Consider the following 23021-nt stretch of genomic DNA (forward strand, 5'->3'; position numbering starts at 1 on the left):
CTCTGCAGGTTGTCAGGGTGGTAACTTGAGCTGTTGTGAAGTGTACTTGTGGCACAGATGTGGATTATTTTACAGACACTATAATTCATTAATTTTAACTTGGCAGAGATGTTCATCCTACTGCAATTTATATCCCTAGTTCACTGGTAGAATAAGACAGTACTACAGCTTTACAACCGTCCCATGTCACATCTTTTATGACTAACACCATATTCTAGTCTCAATCTCTTGCTTACAGCTCAGCATTCACAATGGAAAGACAGTAATTTCCTGCCTAGTTAAAGTGAACAGATTAGAGTCTAACAATGTGTCAGGGATGTTACCATGAAAGGCGCTCTTATGTGGTGCTGATGGTGAACCCAAAGCCTCTGAGGCTGTTCTCCTGATGCAATGCACTATCCTCCTTTTAGGGGACAGGGAGGGAGATGAGGAACATTTATATAACAGGACAAAGGAGCTGCCCTATCAATGCTACTGATAGAATGTTTCCCTCTCCAGTACCTGTTTTCATGTGGCAAGGGTCCCACAGGTTCAACTAACACCGCTCTCAATCATTCTGTTCTGTGCCAGCTCCCTAATAACACCTCTTGACATGACATCAGGACTCACCACCAAAGCTAGAGGTATCCAGGACATCTACCTGAGAAAGCCTGTTCTCTGGGGTATGATTGGTGGGCTCAAAGATTTAGATGATTAAGGGTCACCTAATATAATGTGTGCAGGTTAATAATATGACACCTCTTCTTTGGTATCTAATCTAACAAGATATCTAGGCTGTAAATCTGAGAGCTCATCCTACGGAGGGCAGGACATCAATTTGAGCTCGTTCTCTGGGGTTCAATTGATGGACCCAAATATATGATAATTAAGATACCTACAATAACAATGTGTCACGGACGTTACCGGTAATATGACGACTCTTCTATGGTACCTAATCTAATGAGGTATCCAGGATCTCAATCTGTGAGAGCTCATCCTCTGGGGGACGGGAGACACGAATAATCGGCGTGCGTCATTGGTGCTTCTGATCGATTTCCTTGAACGTGTAGAAGAGGGGCTGGTCGTGGAAGTGGTGGAGGCCCTCGATGTGCCTTATGACACCCCCCTGCAGGAGTCGGCGGCCATATTTGACAGCCTCGGTGCGGTCCCGTGCCAGCCCCACCACCATTAGCCACTCCACCAACTCACTACCACCAAACACGCCGCACAGGGTCTTCAGTCGCCATCTGAAGGTTACACAGAAATTTGCACTGCCAGTCCTCACCCCTCGGTCCTAATTCCTGCCAGACCCTGTACATGGTCATCATCATCATCCTACCTATTTCAATTTTACTTGCATCAGTGTTGGAGGTTGTGAAGGGCAAAGTGCCACAACAAGAGTGTGAAGTGGGGGAAAAAAGTTAAGAGAAACAACTGTCACCCAGTAATTTCAAGCATTCTCTTTATTCACAAAATAGAAAAATGACTGACTACTTGAAGGCAACTAAAAATTAAACTGTAACAAATGGGATAGTGCTGGTTACCTGTACAAGTACTGTATTGTATGGCAACGAAACATGGGGAGTAAATAGGGGGATATATCAAGACTGGGAATGAAATGACACAAAAATGATCAGACAGATATGTGAGATACAACTGGATGCTGGGATACTCTTGGGAAAGCTAAGAAGATGGCTGAGAGTGGAAAACATCAGGAAGGAAAGAAGGAGGAGGAGGAGACTTGGGATGTTTTGTGCAGTTCATGTCAAGAAAATGGATCAGAGAATTAAGTGAGGAAGTGTAGAAGTATACAGCTACCAGACCACTGATGGAGAAAAGGACTGAGGAAGACACAGAACGAGGTGGTATGCTGACCATAGAGCCAGAATGCAAACAGGTGAACCTATCTGACCTGCTTTACATGGAAAACAATGTGTAAAGCTGAAAATGATGCTATGATGATGATGATGTATAAAACCGAAAATGATGCTACAATGATGACGATGATGATGTGCAAATCTGAAAATGATGTAATGAAGTGATGCTATGTGAAAATTCCATCCATCCATCCATCATCCAATCCTACGTTGTCCCATGAGATGCGTAGGAGCCCGGGGCTTGGCAAGATGGTCCTGACATTTAAGATGAGAGTGACAAATGACAATAATATAATAAACTGATGATGTATAAAACTGAAAATGATATGATAAAATGAAGATAATGAATATATAAAGAATACCAAGACTGTGTGACTAACCTACGATCCCTCACGATATCCTTGACGCACTTGTCCATGTGGTAATTGGTGAACTGGTCGCAGGTCTGTCTGGTCTGGGGGTCCAAATCCTCCCATGCCGGCACTACCACCACTGCCGCACCGTGACGCACTCTACGCCACCTGGAGGGTTGGAAATTATTACAACATACAGCAGTGTAGCTCATCATCATCATCATCATCCTATTTATCTATCTATAGGCTGATGCCCTAATCCTGCAAAGGGTGGCCGTGGACAAAACACCTCCAAGTCGCTCTGTCACCCACCATTTGACTGCCTTCCCCCCAACTCACTCCCCTCTCCCTCATATACCTCTCAACTCCATCCCTCCACCTTTTCCTCGGTCTCCCCCTCCCACCACTTCACCTACATACACCCTCTTAGTCAGTCTTTCATTCTCCATTATCTCATCCATTCACCTAAGTTTGGAAGTGATTTGTGTCGTTTCATGCTTTTTTTCCCGGAGCTCAATTGTGGAAGACAATACTATGGCTCTACATTCTTCCCACATCACTTCTTCATGACTAGCACCATAATCTTGTGTTCTACCTCTGCTTTGAAGATAGTGACATGTTAATTTTAAGCCTAGTTACAGTGAACTGAGTCTATGCATTTTGATTTGATATTGTTACAGCAAAACCTGTACAGAAGAATCATTTTACTGACTGGCACATTATAAAGAAAGTCAATTCCATGCTATGTCCATCTCTACAAATACTACTGTAAATCCATTCTTGTGTATCCTTCATGACTTCTTTTGCTTCCTTGTTCCAGCATACATCCATTTATCAGAATGTGTTTCTGCCCATCTACACCTTCTCCTGCCATCAAACTCACATAACGTAATACACAACAATATTCTTTTGATTTTCTCCTATTTACACAAATCACCATTATTACGATTTTATCTTACTTGACATGAGTTAAATAAAGTCTCCAAATAACTCCAGCATCATTATAAGCTGAAGAAAACAGACTGGAGGCATAACTATTCACTTTAACTTGGGGCAGACTCTTGCTCTTCTGTACTCTATTTCTTGTAGCTGATTAGCAGAATGGGACAACACTTCAGCTCTACATTCTCTCTATAATACTTCTTCAGGACTAGCATCATTTTCTTGTGTTAATCTCTTGTTAAAGCTCTGCATTCAAGATGGAGAAAAGGCACCTAGTTACAGTGAACAGTGTACACTAAAAAAAAAAAAAAAAAAAAAAAAAAAAAAAAAAAGAGAGAGAGAGACAATATCAGAGTGACAAGGTTAAGTTAAATAAACAAATACACAGATAAACAGATGGATAGATAAAGTAAGAAAGAAGAAAGGATGAAAAAAAAATAAAAATAAAAAAAAAATAAAAAAAAAAATCCACTGACCATTTGAGGAGTGGCACAACAGTGAGGCGAGTGTCGAGTCCAAAGATGGCTGCCGTGAAGAACCCCTGGCCAAAGTTTAGGACAATATCAAGGAAGACCAGCTCGATGTAAACACCATTCACTCCCTCTGTCACCAGCGTCCACATACACAGCGCAAAACCCTGGTGGTGCAAGAAATGCAGTGAGAGCTGGTGAAATGAGAGGTGGGGGATGTGTAGAGCGAGAGATGTGTTTAGTGTGGAATGTGAAAAGGTTATGGTTGTTATCATCATCATCAAATGTGAAAAGGTTATCATCATCATCTAGTTACCTTCTCCTATTTAACAATCAGGTGTGGCAGGGTCTAGAGAGCATGAAAAACCTGACAAGAGGAGAAACTAATCAAACAGACTGCTCAATAAATCCATATGTTCCCAGGGTCCTAAACAGAGGCTGGAACTAGGAACTTTCAGAAGTTAATAAAGGGAGACCAACAAGATACAGACCTAAGAGCTACTTGCAACTATGAGCTGATAGGCAGAGGGTGGTATGCTTAGTATCCTTCCAACACAATCCCTCACACACGAACCTTGAACACCACTGGGTATTTTTTAAATGGGCCACCTCTCATTCATCCACCATATGAGTCAGCAGCATCCTGACTCTACCCCACATGCATGAGAGAGAGAGAGAAAGAGAGAGAGAGACTAACCCAAAATATGCCCAGTTAAATAGGCCACTTTCGTTCACTCAATTCAAGCCCCCTAAATCCTGATTTTACTCCACAGGCATAAACATCAACACTTATGGATGTCATCATCATCATCCAGACCTCTTTCCCCATCAATGGATGGGGTGAGGCAGGAAAAAAAAATAAGTAAATAAATAAATAAAACTGATAAGGAGTAAAGCAAAGGAAAGCATACACACACACACATACACACACACACACACACACACACACACATACACACACACACACACACACACACACACACACAAAACTAATAAAACCACAAAAGCAAACCCACCACAATCATAGAGCCGCAGAGGAAGAGGAGGAGTACGACGTGCCTCATCATCTGGAACTCGTCATCACGGTCACGCACTATCCTGGTCTCGTGGGGTTCAGTCAGCTGTGTGAGAGGCTGCCGCACACTGGCCTCACCTCCATCATCACGACCCCGATACCCTCCTCCACCACCCACACTGGCCACCTCATCATGTGGACTGAACAGACTGTGGATGCCAAAGAAGATACAATTAGATTATAAGTCCTCCAATGCTATCTATGTATAACCTGATGCTTTAATCCCATAAGGGGTGGCCACAGACAAATTGCTTCCATGTCGCCCTCCCCACAACTTACACCCCTCTCTCTCATGTACCTCTCTACTCCATCCCTCCATCTCATCCACAGTCTTCCCCTCCCTCCAACTTACCCACATACTCTCCTAGCTAGTCGCACACTCTCCATCCTCTTCATAAGGTCATACCAGTTTTCCAGCCCTTCAAAGATGTTCCTACACTCCTCATGGGGCAACACAGGATTGGACGATGGATGGATGGATGAATCTAACCACCCCAATTCAAAAAATTTCCCTTTAAATGAGCAACTTCTGAAGCTGGCACAAATAGTATTAAAAACAAATCAGCACTCAATCCAATAATTTTACTTTATTCTTGCTATCTTCAAATTATTCTACTCAATGCTGGAGAGATTTTTCAAACATGATGAGCCATCAGTAATTACCTCAGTAGACATCTTTTTTTTTTTTTATGAGAACAGATAATGAATGAATGAATGAATGAATAATACCACTTGGGGTTCAAAGAATTGTAGAAATGATGAAATGGCATGGTGAGAGTGCAGCAAGGTAAGGTGAGACAGATGTGAGAAGACTGGATGTTGTGGAGACAGCAGTATGGTTAAGTGAGGAGACAGAGGAAAGGTGTGGCGAGGTGACAGGAATGAATTTTGTACATGGTGTGACTCTATCGGATATGTTTGTGTGAAGCTACAGAACGTGGTGAATGTTTTTGGCGTATCCAATAGAGCCAGGATTCCAGGGACTTCAATGATGAGTGAATGGAAGTGTGGCCTATTAGACTGGGCAAATTTGGGCTGTCTGGACATTGCAACTCCTCACCCTGCCCTAGGGTGGGAAAGGAGGTCCGGATGATGCTGATGATGATGTGAAGAGAATGGTATGATATAGTACTGTGATAGGAAAGGTTGGTCTGAGCAGAGAGGGTGATATGGTGTGAGGTGTGGTGAGGTGACAGTAGTAGTAATAGTAGTAGTTGAAGTAATAACTGAAATTCCAGACACATGTGAATGTAATCCAGATGGACTGCAGGTCGAAGCAGCCTCTTTTCTACAGTCTACCATCCTCCTTTTGGAAGATAGAGAGGAACTGATGAATTTCTATATAACAAGGCAGCTCCACCACCCAATCATATCACTGCCACCACATGACGGCACCCCTCTCAGGCAATAGTGAAGTGAGAGAGATTTATAGACATAGGTGTGAACGGAAAGCTGAAAAAATCACAGACAAAGCAACACCATAGCCTTACCTGTCACTGTCAGAATTGGAGTTGTTATCTGCTCCCTGTTCTGCATCTGGCCACTCCCTTGAGTTGAATGAGGCAAAGGATGCAAGACTGCCATTACCAGCTGACATCAAGGGAGAGAAAAAATCATAATTATCATCACACTAACCCTATTTCTCACTACTAAATGGGTTATACCAGTGGAGGACATATAAACCTCAAATTAGACTTTATCAGCACCAACATCTTCACTCTACCCCTATTCCTTTCTATCAATGGGGATGGAACAATAGTTGACAAGTACTATTTCATCATCATAATTTTTTCCCATCATCTAATTCAAGTAGTTAAGATCACAAAGACCAACAAGACTCACTGCGGGTTGCTGGTACAACAGAGGAGCTACGAGACGATGGTGTGGGTGAGGGTGCTGGGGAGGGGTTGGGTGAGGCGCTGGGACAGGCACGGGGCTCATCAGAATCGTCCAGGTTGAGGAGTGACTCATACTGGGCATATCGACGCTCATGGCGCTGGTGCAGGATTAGACACACCATTGTTGCTGTAAAACCAATAAAAGGTTAGCAGGCATTTCACATACCATCAAACAGGGTTGATTCACATGTAGGCACAGATATAACCATGCCCAGTTATATAAATGTCCCTCAATTCCCTCCCTATCCCCCACAAAGAGGATAGTTGACTGGAGGATAATGGTAAAACAAACTGCACTTAACTGTAAGTGTGTGTGTGTGCTTGTACATGTAGACAGTATACATATACACACACACAGAGTACTATACCAGCATACATGAATACACTATACAGTATAGATATAGAGGAGATTACAGTAATTCAACAAAACAGTTACTCACTAAAAAGGCTGAACCAGAGTAGGAGCAGTGCCACAATGGCCTGAGCTGCACCGTATTGGAAGTTGGGGTCATGTTTGTCCCCCACATCTGTCTCCTGTTGCACCATCAGTATCAACACCACCACAAGCATTGCCGGAACACTGTAATGGTGGAGAAGAACAATAAGAGCAAGTTTAGGAGTTAACACTTTCACTTTGCTGACAGACTACATGTGCTCACTACCTCCAGATGGCTTTATTCAGTACAAGAAAGAAGGGGTGGACATGAACTAAGGACTATCTGGAGTTTGAGTTAACAGTCTACAAAGCACAACAAAACAAAATACTGTAACATCCATCTACAGCATCTATCCATCCATTGCCAAATGTCTTGTTCCCAGAGGGGGGATAGCAACTAACTGCCTCCGTTACTCTGTCCTCTGCCATCACACAAAGTTGCACATCTTCATTCATACACCTCTCAACCCCATTGCTCCATCTCACTCACATACACTCTTCTAGTCAACCTTCACATGGCCAAAACATCTCACGGTGCTTCTGTTACCACTTTCCCAACACTGACATCACTCAATGCTCCCCAACTCCCGCACTTGTTTGTCTCTCCATGAGACTCCGGACATTTCTCTGAGACAATAATCCACTATTCATCATCTAATCCATTTTTGCACCATCAACAGTGTAAGGGGCCTGGGGTTAGACTATTCAGTCCCAATACATAAGGCAAGGGTGACATGCCTTGCTCACCCCTGAGTGTGCAATACACCCCAACCATACCTCAGATTTAAACCATTATGGACCCCATCCAGTTGGAGTGCCTGGACTCACTAGACCACCAGCCAGTGTGGTAAAGGTTAATGGGTTACAGTGATCCACTTGGCTTGTCACCTGGTATAAAATTATGAAAGTAAGGCTACATCAACTAACTAGAGAATAATATATTACTGTAAAAAAAAAAAAAAAGTGATGCTTCTCACCCCCATCCCACAATAGCCATGAAGGGTCTGAGGCGCAGGACAAAGCACAGCGATCGCCAGCGTAGGAGGAAGAGTGTGATGGCGAGGAGCGCAGTCCACAACCGTGACGAGAACACACCCCAGGACAGCAGCACAAACTGGAGGTACAGCTTCCATGTGTGGTTGCAGTTCACCACCGACCACAGCAGTGCACCTGTGGGGGTTCAAGCACAAGGTACAGTTAACAACGGTCAACCTTCTTTATCCTTAACCACCTGAGTAAAGTGTCATTTTTTTCATTTTTATTCCTCTGCTACTAGATGGCTTTATTTAGATCTGGGAGACCTCCTATAATAGTGAATGGTTTTTTGGAGACTGTATCTCACCTCTTAACTATGAAATGTCCTCCCCCAGATGAATAGTCATCTCACAGCAGGATGAATAAAACATCTATGACATCACTGAACTGAAGGGATTAATGCAAGATGAACCTGAGGCCACAACAACATATCAGGGCCATTTTCAATGCCAATGCTACAGTATTCATTTTGTCACAAGTTTTCTTCATGTCATCTTTTCGACATGAAGTAAACAGTAAACTACAAAATTATTGCCTCTTAAAATTCCACTGCTACCCATACAGCTAATCTGCCAGCTCCCTGAAATTTACAGAAATAATTGTATGGAAAAAGTTGTGAATATTTTGGAACATATCCCTTACTTATAATTAAGACTGCCTGTACAACACAAAAATATCCTCCCAACTGACAAAACCAAAGACTAATGATTAAAAAATAAAGTCACTTTCAGTACAGATGGATGCAATACTTGTTTTCCCCCATCTGATAAAACAGGCCAATAATGTCTGTCACCTTCCACTGTCTTCATCATCAACTCACTGTAATCCCACCCAAACTCAAAGTTTCTTCTGATGTTTGTTTGGCCTTATGAATACTGTACATGGATCATACAATGGCCCTGGTTTTGTCTGCCCAAGATAGTTATAGATTATTCTCATTGTGTATCTGTCTATCCAGCTATCTAACAACAGCCAGATGACTTAATCCCAGAAGAAGTGGCCCACAAAACTGCCTCCATGTCACACTGTCAACTGCTATCAAGCTAATCTCTCCATACCTCTCATCACCACTAATATTCCTCTCCATACCATCCCTCCATCTCATCCTCAGTCTCCCCCCTCCATCTCATACACATACCACTCCTCGTCAACCAATCACTCTTAGTTCAAATTCCTGTCATCATTCATCACCCTCATTAATATTCCTCTTCCTCTCTAATCCATCCCCCCATCTCATCCTCAGTCTCCTCCTGCCCTTCCCCTCCCCTCTCCATCTTACATACATGCTTTCCTAGTCAGTCTCTCATCCTCCATGTACAAATTCCCATCAACACTTACCGATACAGGCAATACACTGTGAGAATGCGAGGCACATGGTGAAGAAGTGTGGCACCTTCTTCCACTTACGGCTCAGCAGGAACACCACCAACACCCACACCTGTCAACATGGGGAAAACAAAGCAACACATTATATGCCATCATTTAACTTTTTTCTTTTTTATTAACTCAATCTGGCAGGTACGGTACTTTCTATTTAATTTTTGCTATCTCTAGACTGGTGTTGGAGAGTGTCACCTTCATGTGGTGGCACTGACATAACTGGGAGGTGGGAATGTCTGGTTATATGAACATCTATTAATTTCCCCCAACCCCATATAAGGAGAATGGTAACATAAGGATGGTGGGCTAAGTTAGGGGCAATTTAAGTATACAGTCCATTGGTTTCATATTAAGATGAGCCTGGGGTTGAAGCTGCTGGCTACTAATACTATCTCTTGAGAATTTTACCTAGTGTAGGAGAGATTTTCAAACTAGATGGGTGAGTCTGATACTGTATCATTCACCCACTGCACCCACATACACCCTCTTAGTCAGTCTTTCATTCTACACATACCAACAAACAACAAGCAACCATTCAGGAAGCAAAACTCACAGTGCAGATAAGCCCAATGATGCTGACATTGAAGAGAATGACCTCCAACTCCTTAACGTAGTCCATTGGGTTGATCTTCACCAGCGTCACCATCTTGGCCGACACGAACATGAGCGGTGCCGACAGGAACGTACACGCCACCATTGCACTCGCTATCTGGTTTGGCAGAGGACTGGCATTAGCTGTCAACCAATCATTATTGTATACGTGCTCTCCATGACACTTCCTTGTGACCAGCGGCTCACTCGTTTCTTAATCTCTTACTATATCTTAGCATTCAATATAAAGATAACAAATTTAGGCCAAGTTCAAGTGAAAAAGGTATCATCATCATCACCATCATCCAGACCTCTTTACCCACCCTAGGATGGAGCGAGTTGGGGTCCAGAGCCAGAAAAAACTTGACGGCATGAGATATTAACCAAGTTTGTGAATACAGTATATTGGATTAAATACATACCAGGTCAACAGCCACATTGTACTGGGTGGCGAAGACAAAGACACCCGGTGCTGTAGGGAATGTGCCGTACAGGAAGGCATAGTTGCTGTAGTCTGCTGTCTGGTTGGCATCGGTGCCTGGGTGCAGCAGACTCACTACCTCACGCGTCACTAGCGGCAACAGCAGACTGAGGGTTGGATGGGGGTTAAACTGTTAAATAAATCAGAACAGATTTGCTCTCTTGCTCTTCTCTGTCTCTCATTCTCTGTCTTTCTTTCTCTTGTTCTCTCAGTCTGCCTGTCTGTCTGTCTCACGCAGAGACAAGCATTTATACAGTATACACATAGATGCACATTCACACATATGTAAAAAACACACATATACACCCACACCCACCCACACACAAGTTAATTTCCAATTCAAACTATTAATACACAGTAAACAACTAATGAACCAACTGCCCCACTACACTTACGTCTTGGTAGCAATGAGTATGCCTGGGGTGACGAGACCGGCGCCCCTCAGTGTCTGCACTTTGCCCACCATCCTTAGACCCAACAGGAAGAGGGCTGCCGCTGAGAAAGCCTGGCCCAAGACCTGGATGATCAGAGGATAGCCTATGTTAGTGACCTGGTGTATGCCCAACAATGCTATACATACCTATCTTCACTACCACCACCACCATTCTCCTCCTCCTCCTCCTCATCATCATCATCCTCATTCTCCTCATCATCTAGACCTTCTTTCCAGCCTAAGTATGGGATGAGGTTGGGTCCAGAGAGAAAGGCAAAAAGCTGACAAAGGAGAAACTAACCAAAAGTTGTCCCAATAAAACAAGCCACACTCTCATCCACTCAATATTCAAACCCCTGGAATCATCAAAGGCATAAACATTCACACTTGTACACTTTATGCCACCTACCAGTCAACTCAAGCCACATAAAAAACATACCATTAAATTTATTGCTACCTTAAAGTTGGTATATTTTTATCTGATTGAACTGGGTCACCCTCACAGCTTGATTATTAGTGGTTGCATGAATTGTGAATAGCCCTGGTTAAATGTAGGAAAGAATCTCCTTGGTTATCAGTCAAAACAAACCCCCAATTTGACTACATCCTGCCATCAACTGAGCTAAAAAGGGGTTAGAGATCTTAGTCACAATTAAGCTGATGATGATAATGCCACATAAACACTTGAGTTTTCCTGTACCTTCAAAAGCAAGCTGACTATAGCAAAGCCACATAAACAAAAGAGATTTCCGTACCTTGAGAATGCCCTCCAGTATGTCAGGCAGCTGGTGGTCGAAAATAAAGTTGCCAACGATACCAAGCGTGGTCATGAGGACGATGGGGTTGAGCAGAACATCCCTGGCAATGTGTGCAGCCATTCGACACCCGCCCACATTCTGTGATGCACTGCTGGTCACTGCATCGGGGTCTTGATCTGTTTTTCGCCGCTTCCCAATCTAAAATATATATAATGACAAATAAATAAATAAGTAATAACAGTAATAGTGTAATACTAATACTATGACTACTACTAATAATAATAAAGGAACAGTCAATCCCTTTTTTCTCCCTTCAGTGTAGGGGCCTAAAGCCGTCCAGTACATTTAAGGGTTCTGTAGATGACCAACCTTCAAGTCCAAGCAAAAAAAATGGGAAGATGTGCAAGGGAACCTTCTATACTTCACACACACACACACACACACACACACACAAATACATACACAAATAGCCATGACAGCCCCAAGACAATGTGTAAGGAAGATATATGGATGGGTGAAGTAACTGACCTCCATCATAACAAAACCAATGGGGTTGAGGAGGACGAGAGAGATGGGCGCCACCAGGTACAGGTATGAGGCAAACTCTGGGTGTGTGTGTCCATACAGCGCTGCAACTGAGGGGAAAAACATCACAATAATAATAATAATAATAATAATAACAATAATAATGATACTACTACCAATACCAACAATAATAATAATAATAATTCATTCATTCATCATCTAATCTAGTGCTGCCCCATGAAGAACGTAGAAGCCCAGGGCTAGGCAAGTTGGTCCTGACATTTAAGGTGAGAATGACCAGCCTCACTCATCCCTGAGTGGTATTACATGAGCAATAAACTCCAACCATCCCTTGGATATAAACCTGCGCTGGTCAATCTGATTGGAGCGCCGTAATTGCTCACTAAACCACCAGGTGCCATAATTTGGTTATATGGTTACTACCCAGTGTAGTAAGTGGTTTCCTGGTGTACAGGAAACCATTTGGCTTGTCATTTCAGTGTAAAGCCACCCACAGATGGACACAAGAGGAAAGAATGAAGGAAAGAAAGACAAGAGGAAGGATGGAAAGAAGGAAGGAAGAAAAGAAAGGGCGGGCACTCGAGAGTATCTGTACATCGAGTGAGTGGATAGTGAGCGCTCCCATCAATCACTACAATAATAATAATAATAATAATAATACAGTACAGCACCTTTACATACACTAAACTTACAAATGATGGCAAGAAAGTACGGGTAAAAATTTTTATTCCTGGCCTGTTTTACAACGAGCTTCTGCAGAGAAATGAATGCTTTGGGCTAACCTGACCTTATGTATTTTCAGGATCCAGTGACTGCCAAAACATGATGTCCTGGAAAACTGACTAAGTAATTTCCTTTCTCTCTTGTATCTGCCTTACATCTGAACAGACAGACAGACAAATGGCAAATCTGGGTTAAAAGTTACTGATGTTATATTTGTTGTTGTGGTTGTGTCCCCAACATCATTTGAAATATGAATCTGAATGTAGAAAGAAGCTGTCCTTTTTTCACAGTGCACTGTCCTAAACAAAGGGTCAACTCACTGATAGGGTAGCCAAGAGCGAAGTCATTGCTCTGGGTGCAAAATATGGCATAGAGGCCGGCCCGTCCCAGATCCACCGGCCGGTAAACAAGCAGTGTCACCAAGGCAACCGCTCCAAACACCACCGCCTTGGACACGCAGATGGACAGGAGGAAAATCCAGTTCACCGAACTGTGGGATTATGAATTTTCATCATCACCATTAAATTCTACCTATCTATCTATAGCCCAACGCCCTAATCCCACAAAGGGTGGCGGCAGACAAAACACCTCCAAGTCGCTCTGTCACGCACCATTTGACTGCCCTCCCCCCAACTCACGCCTGCCTCCCTCATAAACCTCTCAACTCCATCCTTCCACTTCAACCTTGGTCTCCCCCTCCCTCTTCCTCCCACCACTTCACCTACATACACCCTCTTAGTCAGTCTTTCATTCTCCATAGGTCTAGATATGTCCATTAAATTCCTAACTAAAATTCCATCACTATGCTGTAGGATTAACATTTTCATCATCATTTACATCCTAACTAAATTTCCATCATCATTATCTTCAAGAAATATCACCAAGGCAAGAACTCCATAACACAACTGACTTGGACATAAAGACTGATGCATGTAAAATAAAATATCTTCACTTTTGTGTATGTGTGTGTGTGTGTAGAGAGAGAGAGAGAGAGAGAGAGAGAGAGAGAGAGAGAGAGAATGATTTGCCAAGAATATGTGAAAGCTAAAATAATGAACAAATGGACATATGACTCACCACATTTAACACTGAAAGGTCAAGTAAGGTCAGGTTTTTATGTCTTCCCACCTCTGTTTCTGGATCTTTACAATTTCTTGAATTCTATTACTTTTTCCTTTTTTTTCTTGAATTTTAATACTTTTTCCTTCTCTCTCTCTCTCTCTCTCTCTTTATTATTTTTTTTTATGCTTCTCATTTCCAATTTTATGAACTGTGGACTTTTTTTTTTATTTCATAAGTTACGCTTGTTACTTTCAATTAATTTTTTGAGCAGTTGACTTTTTTTTTTTTTTAAGTTATGCTTATTATTTCCAATTACTTTTATGAACTGGAGACTTTTATCTCTTATTATTATTACTGTATTTTTTTAGTTATGCTTATTACTTCCACTTACTTTTTTTTTTTCTTTCTTTCTTTCATTTTTTTTTTAATCATTCTGCTTGTTACTTCTAGTCAATTTTATGAACTGTGGGAAGTCATTCATGGTAATCATCAGAAAATCTCAATTCAGCCCTTCACTGCAGTTTTTCCACCCAAAGCTAAATAAAACTGAAGCAGCAAGAATTAAAAAAACACACACACACACACAACACAGAGGCAATTCAACAGCAGCCAATAAAACCAGGCCTACATCCAATCACCTCAAACAAAAATAAAAAATAACAAACATAATCCCACCAAACACCCAAGGCAAACTAGGCTACACATCTGTACACTATCTTACACACCTCAAACAAAAATAACAAAAAATAATCCCACCAAAACACCCAAGGCTAACTAGGCTATACACCTGTACACTATCTTACACAGTCATTTATTTGAAACACCTGAGGATAAATGCTACACCCCCCTTCTCTCCCCCACTACACCCACACTCACTGTTGATAATTCTCCTCCTTTTGTATTTCAGTGTTTCGGGATTCTACTTCACCACATCCTTAGGTGGGAATAAGAGTTGGGGTGATGGTGATGATGATGATATTTTTTAATCTTTACAACCAAGACATTATTTCTAGCACAAGCAACAGATTTACACTGGAAGTCCTCCTCAGCCAACAATGCATTCTGTGCAAAATATAAAAGACCCATGTTCACAGCCACTGACCTGAAGTCCAGTTTTGCCATTGACATAAAGATGAGGGCTGGTAAAGAGAAGGTGCCCACGAATGTGTTGAGCCCCTTGGACTCTGTTTGTGAGATAAGGTTGCCTCTTCCCGCTAGGTACCTGCACAAGAAATAGGGGAGACTGGGTGTTAACTCCATTGCTCCGATGACCCATATTTCGGGCCATCTATCTATCTAAAGCCTGATGCCATAATCCTGTAAGGGGTGGCAGTTTGACTTTAAGTTATGGTACTTGTCTTACAGAGAGGGGCGCTAACCTTCCACCACCCCACTTGACACATAACTCACACTTAGCTGAATAAAATCATCTAACACTGAACAATTTTTAATATTAAGTGTTTCAACCACATGAACAATAATGGTGACAGTATCAACTCTGGAATAATGGTGACTGTATTAATTCTTCCATCCATCCATCATCCAATCCTACGTTGCCCCATGAGAAGCGTAGGAGCCCAGGGCTAGGCAAGTTGGTCCTGACATTTAAGATGAGAGTGAAGTATTAATTCTGACTCCTGAATAAAATAATCTGGCACTGGCTGGAATGAGAGAAGTTCAGACCATGAGAGGGCTGGCAGTGGCAGTAATGAATCAGACATGTGACTCACTCCAGAATGAACTGTCCCTCAAATCAAAATTGCCAATAAATACCTGAGTTTTACGTATAGCCATGAAAAAGAGAACGAAGACAATCCCCCGTCAACATTCTCTTACCTCCCATATTACTCATTCTTCCCTGAAAGCCAGAGTATTCTTCCCTCTCATCTGTCTGTATGTCTCTCTCTTTGTCTTTTTGTGAGCTTCAACTGCTACAGTAGCACAAAAATAATTCACGTAACACCTTCTGATGCCACAGCTGCAGGGGAAGTCTTGATGAACTTTTGCTTATGGCTGTACTCCAAACTTATACCAAGTGGCTGTATACAACCTACTGACCCGCAAAGTATGATAGCGAAGCACTCGATGACAGCGGGGTAGAGATTGGAGAACGCCACATCCGCCGCAGCGGTGGTGGAGTTGACTGGGAGGTACTCGGGCCCTCCATCATTACCACTGCCATTCATGCTCAGGAATTCCAGCTGACCGTATGACTGAAAAGTTCAAAGAGGACTTATTTAATCATCTGGCACTTGTTTGGCAATGTGGAGTGGATGGAGAGTGGGAGGCTAATGAGAGTGTATGTGAGTTGGAAGGGGGGGGAGACTAAGATGAGATGGAGGGATGGAGTGGAGGTATATGAGAGGCGGGGAGGGCAGCAAAATGGCAGGGGACAGGGCAACATGGAGGCAATTTGTCTGTGGCTACCCCTTACAGGACTGACGTGTCTGGTTACAGACAGACAGATAGACATGCTTTGACTGAAAATGGCAAAGGGTGGTATTCTGGTGTGGTTAGGAAGTTTATTAATGACACTTCCTTACCAGTGCATTTCTGAATCTGGTCCATTACTATATTTTTGTTATTCATGCAATCTACCTTAATATTAAGAAGATATATTATGCAAAAAAGAATACCAATGGGCAGTCTGGAAAACAATTCATTAAGGAAATGGTACTAGGGAGCCTCCTTACCCAACAAGAATATGAGTCAAAGATTTATTTAATAATTTCGCACTTATTTTTGACTGAAAAGGACAAAGAACTACAGGACAAAAGCTAAAAAAGGACAAAAATCATCGAGTAAAAGTGAATGAACTATAGGTAGGGATGCTGTACAGTGGCTTGGATTAAATTAGGTGATGGTAAGATTTCAAAAGCTGTGTTTATTTTAAAAAAAATGCTGGGTGGCAGAGAGGCAGGATCAGAGCTTGATTTCTTAATTTTTAATTTTTTTCTTCTCTAACATTTCAGGCTACAAAGAACCCTTCAGAGACGTGGGTTCAGTGTATCCTGAAACATTTGAGAAAATAAGGAATTCAAGCTCTCACCTGTGTATCTCTTCCACCCAACATTACACTTGTCATAATGGATCATCTACATGTTTACTTTAGTTCAGTGTGAGCTGGCAATGGAGGAAGAATGGCTGAGTGAGCAAGACGTGCAAAGACAGAGAAACTTGTGTTTTGGTCCTGGCCATCTGTGTGTGAGATGGGAATTATACAGATACAAATACATAGAGTTAAGATGTACAGAGTTGGCCATTAAAGTACCAAGACAGATGAACAGACACAGAGAGACATGTTATGGATAGACACACAAATATATACTACAGACTGACAGATAGAAAGATTGATACAGACTAAGACAGATAGACAGATTTACAGAGGTTACAACACTGCAGAGAGCCTAGAGACATATCAGAGATGCATTATTATGATTATGATGAATATAGTAGAGTTACGATGTTAGAAAGAGTTTGTGTTATCATGATAAACACAGACAATCAGATGGAGAGTTCAGTTAGTGTGTTATTTAGAATGCATAAAAATTGACTGATGCATAGATAGGTAGATACAGAGAGAGAGAGAGAGAGAGAGAGAGAGAGAGAGAGAGAGACCTGGTTACAACAATGCCACCCCATGAAGGCATCCCTCTTCCAGCATCATCAGCATAGTATTTATCACAAGTAACACTATACTCTTCTTACTCTAACTTGGCCTAAAATTTCCATCTCTCTACCTTGAATACCGGTACCGAGTTATAATTACAGATTAACACTACAATATGATACTAGTCATGAACAAGTGCAATGGAAAGGAGCACAAGTAACACTATACCTTTTTTACCCTAACATGGCCTAAAATTCCCATCTAAAATACTGAGCTGTAACAAGATATTAACACTAGAATAAGATGCTAGTCATGATGAAGTGCTATGGAAAGGGTGTACAGCCAAGTACATGACGGAAATATGCTCTCTCTGATAAAATAAATGGAGGTATGCACTCTCTGAAATAATAAATGAAGAGGTATGTGGTTTCTGCAGTACTAAATGGTGTACTGTCTTACTGTGCCACCGAGCTAAGTGAAAGAAGCTGCAAAAACATGAACATCTGAACCAGGTTAAGGTAAAAGTACTTTAGTTATAAAAATACACATCATACCTGTAAATGTTATCTTATCCTGTAACTGTTATCTCAAACTCTCTGCTTATCACTCACGACACTACCCCTCTCACATAACCTAACAAAAGGATAAATTAAGACCAATATACCTGTACTACTACTACTACTACTACCACCATTACTACTATTACTATTACCACTACTACCACCACCACTACCACTACCACTAATGACAATAATACTGTAATAATACAATAACAATAATAATAATAATAATAAACAAAACTCACACAAAAGACGAAGATCAAAAGGGGAACTTTTCCAAATCGTGCCCATATTGTTGGCTTCTTCATTTCAGTTGACCAGTAGCATTTCCATTTGATTTCCCTTTCTTTTCAGTATTTTCTGCTCATTTTATATATTTATTCATTTATTTATTTTTTTAGGTGTATTAATCATTCCACTGTAAACCTAAGACTATCAATTTTCTGCCCATTTTTTCAAAACTGCATACAGTAAGATGTTTCAAAAGTTACTCAGAGAAACTTTTTATTTTATTTACATATTTGATGAGGTGACTGTCTATGGCTAACATGGAAAGCACTCTAATAGTCACCAAAACTACAAAGTTCAACTGTCAAATTTACTGTCAAGGTCCTTAACAATTAGTACAGTATATGGAAACATGGACAGTTTACAGAATATTGTGTTGATTTTTCCCTAACCTTTGTTTTGTAATGTTCTTAGTTCTGGATCCCTCCCAACATTTCTGGCTAGGAGGGTTGGATGATGCTGACTGAAAATGATGATGATTAAAAGCACTGTCAAAGAGTTTCAATAGGTCTTGGTATCCTTTAAACAGATACTGTACATAGATCCTTTAAAGAAACACATAGCACTCAAAGCACTGTCTATGAGTCTGAATAAGTCTTGGTATCCTTTAAAGCAACACACAGCACTAAAAGCACTGTCTATGAGTCTGAATAGTCTTGGTATCCTTTAAAGCAAACCACACAGCACTAGAAGCACTGTCTATGAGTTTGAGTAAGTCTTGGTATCCTCAAACCACACCACTAAATGTACTGTCTATGAGTCTGAATAGGTGTTGGCATCCTTAATAACAACACCTACACCTCCACACACAGGTACACAAGCCCAGGGATCTATTTTCACCACCATGACTGTGAATACTGCCTCAACTCAGCCCCTTTCACCCTCCCAGTTGCCAGCTCCTACTTTCACTTATCACATTCCTCCTGCACTCCACCTTGCTGCCTCAGAGTGCTTGTAACCTTGGATGACAAAGGGAAACTAAATTAATCTTTGCTCCTGTTTAATATATTTCTACCAACTCTCTTAACCAACAATAGCACTTTTATTACCCTATCTTAACCAAACTACCCACTGTAACGTCATTCTTTTTCTGTAACATCCTAATCAAACCACCTTGCCGTTTTTTTTTTCCCCCCCCCTAACGTCTATTATTCATCTTAACCACAATACTTTTTTTTTTTTTTTTTTTAATACTGATTATTTTATCTCTGACTGCAGGGACGGTGATTGACAAGATGTTAACCGTAACATAACTCCCACCCACCCCAATCTAAAACACTGACTACACCTATCCCATTTTTTTTTTTTTCTCATATTTCTTTTCTAATCTAAGACACTTTTACTACAGCTACTGTTCTTTTTTTTCTTTCTACTTAATACAGTACCTCATATTTCCTTTTTATTTGTCAATTTTTCAAGCCTACGACACTTTTACTTCTTATTCCATTTTTTATTTATTTATTTACCTTTTCATACTTTTTCATTTCCACCCTTTTTTTTTTTTTTTTTCTATCCAACCTCCCATATACACAGTATTTTAAAAATTTCTATCTCTTTTTCCATTCAAAGACACTGTTTGCTACAAGTATTCCACATTTTTATTTAACTTTTCATACTTCTCATTCTCCTGGTCTCCACCCTTCTCTCTCTGTCTGCTTGTTGGGAGGCCTTGAGAGCACACAGGTGAAGAAAATAAATCCTTTTTCATTTTAACTTAATCTCATGGCTGATTTTATATTTTACCCTCAGCTGCCAAGGCAATTTTACGCAGCTTAGGGAGCAAAATAATGTCACGTGCAGGATAATGTACACTGTTCAAATCAACAATATATGATCTTTCTCCCACACATAAATCATCTGTTGGTGACAAGAACAGGGACACTTAGATGGAGAAATCATATTGTGGGGAGATTTATGTGGAACTTTCCCCTGTCACACAATATCATCTGGAGGTAGGAAAATAGGGAAAAGTAGAGAAATTATGCTGTGGGAATCTTAATGGTGACTATTTCCAACTCCACCATTACAGATACTCTCATAACATTATGAAAATTTTCTGGAAATAGCATGAATAAAACTGCAATGACACTCCTATGCTTATGGGAAGTTACTACACTTTTATTACAACCAATCTATTGCACTCCCCCCCCCTCTCTCTCTCTCTTTTAAACACTCTCACTCTCCTGGTCACCTGCCTGCTTAAGTCTTGTATGATCTTTTAACTTTTTACTCTAACTCAGCCAAAAACTGTCATCTTTTCATCATGAATGCTGAGTAGTAACAACTGATTATCGCTAGAATATAATGCAAGTCATGAAGCAATGCTGTAGAAAGGAGAGAGCCATAGTAATGCTTTTTTTCTGCCACTACACTAGGTCAAATAGTAAAAGGATGAAAATCCAGGCCAAGTCAATGTATAATGACTATGGCTAAGACCTTGAATGGCATACTGGTAAAGTGAATTAATACAGTACTGGTGTCTTTCTCCAGCTTAACATATTTTTACTAACCTAGCTCTCATTCTCCCTCTCTCTCTTTCAAACCTCTCACATTCCACTACCTGCTGTGTCAGACTGCCTGTTCAAATCTGGAACAACAGACACATAAGCTAGGTCAATATCTTTATCCAGTCAAACATATTTTTACTAACACACCTCTCTCTTTTAATCCATGGATTGCTCAATTACCATTTTTATCCCACCCCGTGGAGTGCAAAAAATGAAAAAAATATATATATAGTTTTTCTTTATCATGAACTTGAAGACAAACATCTAGGGCATCATCTGGTGAAAACAAAATAATCTCTCTCTCCGTCTTTGCGTAGGGCCTTGCATAAGTTTGCATAGGGAGTAGTGAAAAAATGAAAAAATAAAAAAAATCTGTTTAGTTTTGGTTTATTATAAACTTGAAGATATACATCCACGGCACCGTCTGGTGAAAAAATCTCTCTCTCTCCGTCTTTGCGTAGTGCTATGTGTACGTTTGCCTAAAGGTGGAATAGTTAGCGGTGATACGAAGCCAGCACGGCCTGAGCTGTAGCTCGCAATACAGGGGTTAACCTCTTATATTTCACTATTTTGCTGTCTCAGTCAGCCGGTTGAAATCTTGAACAAAGGACACATAAGCTAAGTCAATATCCTTTTCCAGTCAAATACATTTCTACTAACACATCTCTCTTTCTCTCTTTTAGCCTCTCATATTCCACTACCTCACTCTCAGTCTGCTTGCCAAAAGCCTGAACAACATGCACGTAAGCCAAGTCTATATCTTTTTCCAGTCAAATACATTTTTACTGACCCATCTCTCTCTCTCTCTCTAAAATCTCATATTCCACTATCTCACTGTGTCAGTTTGCCAGCTGAAATCTTGAACAACACAGAACAAGCAGCACATTAGCCACATCAATATCTTTCCAATCAAACACGTTTTTACAGAGAAACACTTTTACACATCATCATGAACCATTTTACCTCCCACATTTTACAATTTACTCAGGTGTTCAAGTCTCCCACCTGACACCTACAACATGAGTTTTTTTTTTTTTCTTCTTAATCCAATAAACTTTTTCAATTTTATCTTCCATCTGGTAAGTTTAACTGTATGCAATATTTTGAATTATCATCATATTACATTTAGATCTTTTATTAACATTTCCTCATTTTAATATCTTTTTAAATCTTTTTCCAATTAGTGTATTTCTCCAATCTAATATACAGGTACTTTCTTTACTAATGCTTTGAAACTGGCGATATACTTTCTTCACAGGTAGTCTCAATTAATCTCTTTTGCCAATCCAATATACTTTTTAAATTACACCCTTGAAATTTGGTGGCATTTTTATTGAGTACTTCTGAATTAATATCTCTTTTCAATTCAAAATATTTTTTCAATTTGAGTGATATGTGGTATTCTTGGTTTCTCATTTATTTAGTTGGTTTTGGAGAGATCTATGGTAGTGCAAGAGTTAATTAATGCTAAATCTAATTCCCTCAGTACATAAATAAATTAATAAATAAAGTCTGGTGGCACCAAGAGAGAGAGAGAGAGAGAGAGAGAGAGAGAGAGAGAGTTTCCAAGTTAAAAGGGTTAATATTTCATTCCCTTTTCCTTTCTTCATCATCATCATCACCCTCATTATCACCACTGTACAGGAATCATCATCATCATCATCATCACCACTATCCATACCTCAACCTTTTCACTGTCAACTCTGCTGCTTTAAATCTGCTTGCTGGGATCTTGGTCAGCACCCAGACAAACTGAATCTAGTTCCTTTTCCAATGTATACACCTTTACTTCCACTATTAATATTCTTCTTTTCATTTTTCACCCACTCATCACTGGAAACCTTCTGCCTAGTTTCCTTGCTGAGACCTTCACACACACACACACACACACACACACACACACAGTTTCCCACCTTAACACACACTTATCATAACTACTACCTCCCTCCCTCCCCCCCCCTCCCTCTCTCTCTCTCTCTCTCTCTCTCACCTTTCATTTCTTCAGCCATCTTCCTGC

General features: G+C 40.8%; 1 protein-coding gene across 1 annotated transcript in view; it reads right to left on the reverse strand.

Moving 5' to 3' along the window:
• Window positions 1–1012: 1012 nt before the first annotated feature.
• Window positions 1013–23021, reverse strand: part of anchor (integral membrane protein GPR155 homolog anchor) — a 37523-nt gene continuing 15514 nt past the window's right edge. Inside the window, exons 4-20 of the mRNA XM_080273902.1 lie at window positions 16098–16252; window positions 15142–15261; window positions 13298–13467; window positions 12237–12343; window positions 11706–11906; window positions 10913–11034; window positions 10459–10624; window positions 9999–10154; window positions 9404–9503; window positions 8008–8200; window positions 7035–7174; window positions 6560–6721; window positions 6187–6283; window positions 4638–4845; window positions 3628–3788; window positions 2237–2377; window positions 1013–1226 (exon numbers count right to left, since the gene is read on the reverse strand). Of these exons, the coding sequence (XP_080130028.1) occupies window positions 1013–1226; window positions 2237–2377; window positions 3628–3788; window positions 4638–4845; window positions 6187–6283; window positions 6560–6721; window positions 7035–7174; window positions 8008–8200; window positions 9404–9503; window positions 9999–10154; window positions 10459–10624; window positions 10913–11034; window positions 11706–11906; window positions 12237–12343; window positions 13298–13467; window positions 15142–15261; window positions 16098–16252 (2613 nt within the window). The remainder of the gene's footprint in view (window positions 1227–2236; window positions 2378–3627; window positions 3789–4637; window positions 4846–6186; window positions 6284–6559; window positions 6722–7034; window positions 7175–8007; window positions 8201–9403; window positions 9504–9998; window positions 10155–10458; window positions 10625–10912; window positions 11035–11705; window positions 11907–12236; window positions 12344–13297; window positions 13468–15141; window positions 15262–16097; window positions 16253–23021) is intronic.

The sequence above is a fragment of the Coenobita brevimanus genome, chromosome 56 (assembly GCF_032717465.1).
Source record: "Coenobita brevimanus isolate Jiangsu-jjx chromosome 56, ASM3271746v2, whole genome shotgun sequence".
Taxonomy (NCBI): Eukaryota; Metazoa; Arthropoda; class Malacostraca; order Decapoda; family Coenobitidae; genus Coenobita; species Coenobita brevimanus.